Here is a 7,971-nt window from a genome sequence, read left to right on the forward strand (position 1 = left end):
TAATTTCTACATATCCAAGGATTCTTCCAAACCGCCAGAGTTGGAAAAAGTGTGACACAATTGCAAAATCCTCATTTTTGCATTGGACAAAATAATGACGTCAAATTACATTTCATATGGGGATATTCAACAACTAAATCCATCATAAATGAGCAAGATTATGCATTACAACAAATATACAAAGAGTCACCAATATATAAAAATAAAATAAAAAATTGAAGGTCAAAAAATTACCATAGGCACAGTTCCATCAGTCTCCCCTGGCGCATCTCGTGATCATCTCGCAACCTCTGCTATAGGAATTGGCGACGCCGGCGGCCTTGCAGTTGTAATACGAAGCTCCGGGGCGATCGCACGGCACCAAGTCTCTTCTCAGCGTGTCGTAGCTGATGTATCTCCGCCGCATCAGCAGCGCCCTCCGATCGCTCTCCGAATCCACCAGCTCCTCCTCGGCCGCGCAATCGCTGATATTCCCAGCTAATTCGCCGGAATTTAGATCGGAAAGTGAGACCCCTCCGCAGATTAGGAAATGCAGGAAGAGAAGGGCGCACAGCTGAGGTTTGGGCATTTTGTGGATCAGGATTGAGAGGATATTTTGGTGAGAGTGTGAAAATGGTGAGGAGTGAAATGATTTGATTTGGAGAGTCATTAATGAGTGTACACCTACTATTCTGAGCATGAGAGTGACCCACCAACTTCAAGGGGAAAGCAAAAGTCTATTGGTTGTGGAGTTTTGTCACAACTGGACTTACCCTTAATTTAGGAAAGTGGCCAAATTATGATTAAATCACATGAAATAAATGATTTGTCATACTCCCTTAGGGACAAAAAAGGTGATTCGCTCACCCCAGGCGCCCCCATAACCCGGCCCGACATCGCTATGGAGGGGTTCAAACACGGTACCTCAGCGGCCCATTAGGTGGGAGGAACTTACACTGGTAACCAGCACACAAGGAGCCACCACAGTGGTGAAACTCCCACACTGCGGCTGCCAGCATTCGATCCTGTCTGCTTAGGGACAATCTACCACCCAGGAACCAACTGAGTTAAGCCCGTGCGGGCAATTTGTCATACTCCCTCTTTGCATAATAGGTGGTGCACTTGATAAATGACATGAGATTTTAGGATATATTATTTTGTGTATTAAGTGGAGAGAGAAAATAGTATATATATAGGGAGATGATCAAAATAGGCATGCACAAACCGACCCGGCCCGGCGGTTAACCGGCGGTTCATGAACCGGAACCGGGCCCGGAACCGGCGGGTTGAACCGGCAGAAGGGTCGCAGGGTCATAAGGGCCGGTTCAGGTTCGGCAAGATCTTGAACCGTGAACCGGCGGTTCGGCGGTTCGAACCGCCGGTTCAAAGGGTCGAACGGCATAGGGTTCGTAGGGGTTCAAAGTAGGGATTGGTATGAACCGGCGGTTCGCCGGTTTTGGGCGAAAACCGCCGGTTTTGGACGAAAACCGCCGGTTTGAACCGGCGGTTCCGACCGGTTTCCGCCGGTTCCGGAAGCTTTTCAGGCGTAGGGGCTAGGTGAGGTCAGAAACCGGCGGTTTGTGTCGGAAAACCGTGGACCAACCCGCCGGTTTTGTGGAAAAACCGCCGGTTTTGTGGTTGAACCGCCGGTTCAGGCGGTAAACCGGCGGTTCGGCCGAAAATTTAAAAATTTGAAATTTGAATTTTTTTTTTATTTCTTCAAATTTTACTCCTATAAATACCCCACTTCTCCTTTATATTTCCTTACCACATTCTTGTGTTAACAAGGATTTCATTCTCAATCTCCATTTCTCTATTCTCTCCTCATTCTCTCTAATTGCGCAAGTTTAATTCTACACTTTCTGCTCACTACTATATTTGTTGTGCTCATAATTTACCACTTCTTTTATACTTTATACATATTTCATTCCAAGTCAGTATTACTTTTCATTTATCAATATATTCAATATGTCTTCTTCTCGTGGTGGATCGGGACGTGGTGATCGGGGCAAGGGAATAGCCCAAGATCAAAGCACTACGCGTCCCTCAAAATCTCGACGACCTAGTCGTCGAGATGTTATGGAAGAGGTTTCCCGATTGGCAGCCGAACGCATGCAAGTAAGTAATGAAAAATTTGTTTTCCAATTCACATGCACAAAATTTCATTAATTTTTTTTTTGCGTTCATACTTTTAACTTCTACGTACATAATATTTGTAGATGGAAGAAGATCATAGGACCGCCATGCTACTTGCTGAAATGCAACAAGGTGGGGGTAGGGGAGGTCGTTCCCAACAAGATGAGGAGTTCGACGTTACTATATCGTCGGACTCGGACAACAACGAGGATAGATCGCATTCTCGTATTCCTTCTAGCACCGGCGGAAATGAGGAGATGCCTCCCCCTGCACCCACTAACACGGCAAAAGCTTTGAAATCGGACATTTTTATCAAACACTACAAGAAGGTGGTAGTGGTGATTCCAAGTTCTCAGGATCCGAACTCTCAAGAAGACACTTCGGACTTTCATGTTTACTGCAACTATTGCGATAAAGTGTACAAATGGTTCGCCGGTGGTGGATATGGCACCCTCCGTCGCCATTTAGTGGCAAAGCATCCGGTAGAATGCGGCACTGCCTCTACCCAAAGCCAACTAAACTTCCAACCCGCCGGCTCGGGTTCGTCAGGTGCGCCTCTATTTAAATATGATAAAAAGAATTTTGATGATACAATGACTAGATGGGCGGCTATGAAGCATATGCCCTTTAATGTTTTTGATGACAAAAGTTTTGAGGTTACTATGCAAAGTGGGTTGCTTGAGGTTACTATGCAAAATTGAAAAGTTGAAAAATGCAAAAAAAAAAAAAAAAAAAAAATCGTCGAACCTCCGAACCGGCCCGGAACCGGCGGTTTTGAACCGCCGCGTAACCCGCCGGTTTTTTGAACCGGAACCGGAACCGCCGGGAGCTAGGCGGGCCGGTTCAGGTTCGGCAATTTCTCGACCCTTGAACCGCCGGTTCGGGCCCGGAACCGGCGGTTTACGACCCTTGTGCATGCCTAGATCAAAATAAAAATGCATTTAAATCCAGAAATGCATCTCAAATCTTGGCTTAGATGATCTAATGGTCAATAATTAACCAAAAACACGGAAGGTCATAATTAAGCAATTTTAGGTCATATTATAATATTTGGGTTTAATGTCATGCTAAGATCATTTTAGGTCATGCTGTGTTAGCATGACCTAAAAATGCCCTACATATGATATTGTTCTGCGTTTCTGTATTTAAATCTAGTTTTGCATAGATCAAAACCATATATATATATATATATATATATATATATATATATATATATATATGTATATATATAGGAAAATGATCAATACAAAACTTGATCTCAATACAAAATCCAGACCAAATCCTGACCATGAGATTTGACAATCCAATGGTCAATAATTAAACAAAAACACAGAGGGTCATTGTAAAGCAGTTTTAGGTCATATTATAAACTTTGGGTTTGAGGTCATGTTAAGATCATTTCATGTCATCCTTACTATAATTACGTAAAAATAAGCTTACAATGACCTAAAAATGACTTTTGTATGCTTGGTTCTGCATTTTTGTATTAAGAATGGTTTTGCATGGATCAAAATGCAAAACCTTTCTTAATACAAAAATGCAGAACCAAGCATACAAAAGTCATTTTTAGGTCATTGTAAGCTTATTTTTACGTAATTATAGTAAGGATGACATGAAATGATCTTAACATGACCTCAAACCCAAAGTTTATAATATGACCTAAAACTGCTTTACAATGACCCTCCGTGTTTTTGTTTAATTATTGACCATTGGATTGTCAAATCTCATGGTCAGGATTTGGTCTGGATTTTGTATTGAGATCAAGTTTTGTATTGATCATTTTCCTATATATATATACATATATATTAATGTAACAACGAACTTTTTCTAATAAATGAAATTTCACATCTTTTGTGGGATAAACTAAAAAGGAAAGTGTAGGGAGTACCTTGAATGACATAAATACTAACACAACCTCCTCCAATTGATTTTTGGCCTTCTTTGTATTGAAATTTGTTCAGATTTTAAATTTTGGGTTTCATGATAATAGTATGGCTTTTAAAAGATCATAATGTGGTTGTTACTTATTACCAATATGTGTTAAATGCACATCCAGAAGGAATAAGGAAATAATTAAGGGAAAAGAACATTCTGGAGTTATTTTGGCCATTAAATGCAATTCCAACGAGGTAAATGGTGACTGCTCCAGCAACAAATAAACAAAAACTGTAACTACTACAAAGCTAACACACAATTAGAAACAACAATGATTGATCATAGAATTCATAGTGACCTTTTTTCTCTCAGGTGTTTTCCCTTAGTACCTGTAATGCAGAGGCTCATTAGAGCATCCGCAGCGGTGAGCAGGACGCTGTCCGTCTGTCCGTCCGTGCCAGCGGCACGGCACCGCTGTCCGCCGTTGTGCTCTTGCCGCTGGCGCAGCGCTGCTCGATGCAACGAGCACGTCCGTGCCAGCGAGCAGCTGACGTGGCGCGTTCTAATTGGCCGTCCGTTGGAAATTCATTTTTTTTTAAATCGAAAATAATACCAAAAATTAAAAAAAAAATATTTTCAGAATCCCAAAAATCTGGCCGTTTTTTTTACCATTTTTTCTGGATTTTTTATTTTTTTTATTTTTATTATCCCCAAAATCATCTATAAATACACACATTCATCATCCATTTTTCACATCAAATCATCTCTCATTCATCTCTCATTCATATTTTTTCATACAACTTATATCTACATCTTCCTCTATCACTCAAACCCTCAAATGGATTTCACTCATCTCATTGCGGAAGCGGAGCGCGAAGAACAAGAATACTATGACCTACATCGTGCCGCCTATGAAGCCTATGTCGCAGCGAATATCCCCACCCCTCCTCCTCAACCAACTAGATCAACTCGCCGATACATGGATCGTGACCGGGAGGGAGCCAACGAAAGGCTCGTTGCCGACTATTTTTCCGACTAGCCGCGGTTTTTGGAAGATTACTTTCGGCGCCGTTTTCGCATGTCAAAACGCTTGTTTATGCGTATTGTCAACACATTGTCCGCCCGTTTTGAATACTTTCAAACAAGTACAGACGCATCCGGTCGGCAAAGTCTCTCGGCGTTGCAGAAGTGTACGTTTGCCATCCGACAACTTGCTACTGGGCAAACGGCTGACCTCTTCGACGAGTATTTGCATGTCGGTGAGTCCACTAGAATCATTTGCCTTAAAAATTTTTGCAAATGCGTTCATTCTACTTTCTTATTTTTGTAAAAGTTGGATGTTTTTCTTATTTTGATATGTTTTTCTTATTTTGATCAGTCTTGACTGTTAACTTAACTCTTAACAACTAAAGAAAAAAAATGACATGAATCTGTTATATCTCGAGCAATATAACCATAATTAAAGACTTTAATAAAGAAAGCAAATATGGAGCTGCCAAATGGAACTATAATTTCAACAACACAAAAATGCATTGGATTAGCTTGCAGCAGGGGCTCAAAACCAGCAAAAGGCAAGAGTCACACAATTCAATTAAAATTTTCATTGAGGGTAGAGTTTAATCATTTTCCATTAATAATTAATTAATGATTAAGAAAAAAGCACCAGCCAGTGTGGCTTTATTGAGCAATAAACTAATAGACGTAGAAAATTGACAATGCAGTTAAACTTGCCCAAGGTTTACCGAACCGGCGGTTAAAATCGAAACCGTCGATTTTTGAACCGTGATTCGGTTCAAGTTCAAAAAATTTAGAACCAAAACTGTGCCGGAACTACCAATTCCGGGCAGTTCCAAACCATAACCACGAAAAACTGACGGAAAACCATGAAACCAAGCCGGAACTGCAAAAAATCACAAAAAAAACGGCAGTTCGGAATCGTGAAAAAACTATGGTTTTGGAACCGGAACCGTGAAACACCCTCGGGGTTTGGTTCTGGTTCGGTAATTTTCAAAACCGGAACCGGCAATTCCGAACCACTGCAGTTTTATAGGCACAGTGAATATTGAGACTTGGACTTTAAAAAAAACAGACAATCAACAATGGTCTGCCATCTACCCTAGTGATGACTTGAACCCCCGACCTATCGGTTAAAGGGGAAACGTCTTACCAACTGAGTTGCGTTTCATTGTTTATTGAGACTTCAGATTGAAGCAGAGCAAACTCGCAATCATCCTCTATTTATTACAAGTAACAAGAGTAGAAAACTAAATGAAAAGGAGCACTGTTAAGGGAAAACAATGCAAGTCTGCTACTTTGTGTCCTACAATGTTAGTAGTAGAGCCAAAAACAACTAAGCAAGCAAGCAAAATATGTAGACTAGTAACTATCATCTCTGTTGCCGTACCCGCCTCCACCACCCCCACCACGGCCATAGCTATTGCCTCCATAACCCCCACCACCATAGCTATTGCGAGGAGGTCTCTCCGTGGCCTGGCTCACACGGATGTTCCTACCATTCAGTTCCTGCATAGAGGTGATAAATATGTGAATCAAACAATGCTAGAGGCATGTCGAAGAAGAAAGTTATAATGCTGTAAAACCATCATTGCTTTGTGCAGTTAATATTAGTACTCAGACTCTGACCTGTCCATCCATTGCTGACAGAGCCGAGTTAGCAGCCTCTTCATTAGTGAAACACAAAAACCAAACCCTCTCGATCTTCAAGAATCTCTGTCGACTATAACTTTTGCTGCATACTGATAGAAATAATGGGAAGAAATTCCCAAGCCGTGTACATGCGGTACTCTAACTATTACAATCGAAAGGAAACTTGCAACAAATAGAGGAATGAAAATTACAACGAAAATAAAGCAAACCAAATTTATAAGTCGAGTCGAGGAAAGCCCTCTTTCCGCAAGACAAATTACGCCCCGGCTAGTGCTCACGGAATGGCGTATTGCCCCCAAAGATAAAACGACTTCCTCCTAGCGTGTAGAAGCACCTCAAACCCGCTAGGCACCGGCGAACTTGATTGAGTTCCGAGAATCGAGCTATGCAATGCTCCTATATATGAACTAGGATGTAGAGAGCTAGAGATAGAGAATGCTTGTTGTTGTTGGTGTCTTCTACTCTCCTAAGCTCCACCTATTTATAGGATAGGGGAGGCCACCTCAAAAGTCTTGCATTAAGGGACACCATAAACCAAAAGTAAGTGAAAGGCCAAAAGCCTAGACTTTTGGAAATTCCACATGTTTCACATGTTTTCCTACAATCCCCCACATTGGTTAGAGCTCTGCCAGCTCAAACCAACACAAGACATGAATGCATGTATGCAGACCCTTTGCTCAATTCTCGAGAAACAATATTGCATTTGGAATAGTAGCTTGGGGCTTTGAACTTTCCATAGTCAACACTATCGGGCATACTGGCGGCCTGGTGGACGTGATGCCTTGAACCATTCCTCCTTAGTGTATACCGAGACAATAATATTGACACAATATTATTTACAAACTCATCAGTTCTCACGGTTGTGTCCTTTACTGGCCATGAAACACCACTTTGGATTCATAAGTGATTCACATGTTGAAGCGGCCCACACTTCTTCACTTACATAGGTGATTCTTTTCCAGGTATCCTGCAATACCCACCTCCTCGAGGTTTCTCAGAATCATTAAAAGTCAAAACTTAGCCTCTTACCACATGCAGGTAACAACACTCAATGCTTTCTAAAGAATGGGCGAAGATTAAAAATCTTCCGAGTGTTACAACTAGATTCATATAGCTTCGTTTTCCCATTGAACCAAGCCCATGGGATCTCCAATCGTATGGTTGGGTTACCACTATAATCATCTTTTAAGATGTGGTTTTCAGTCCCATTCCTTTTAGCAATTTATGCATTTGATCACGGTTTAAACCTTTTGTTAACGGATCCGCTAAGTTATCTACTGACCTTACATAGTCAACTGTGATAACACCACTTGT

At 41.5% G+C, this 7,971-nt stretch overlaps 1 protein-coding gene across 1 annotated transcript; it reads right to left on the reverse strand.

Moving 5' to 3' along the window:
- Positions 1 to 250: 250 nt before the first annotated feature.
- Positions 251 to 568, reverse strand: LOC121776839 (protein RALF-like 24). Its single transcript, XM_042174000.1, has one exon. It carries the CDS (start codon positions 566 to 568, stop codon positions 251 to 253), a length of 318 nt encoding a protein of 105 aa, XP_042029934.1.
- Positions 569 to 7,971: the final 7,403 nt, after the last annotated feature.

The sequence above is a fragment of the Salvia splendens genome, chromosome 18 (assembly GCF_004379255.2).
Source record: "Salvia splendens isolate huo1 chromosome 18, SspV2, whole genome shotgun sequence".
NCBI classification, from domain to species: Eukaryota; Viridiplantae; Streptophyta; class Magnoliopsida; order Lamiales; family Lamiaceae; genus Salvia; species Salvia splendens.

Bases quoted from the DNA above. Each gene is read 5' to 3' on its own strand.
- LOC121776839 (XM_042174000.1), bottom strand. From the start codon at position 568: ATGCCCAAACCTCAGCTGTGCGCCCTTCTCTTCCTGCATTTCCTAATC.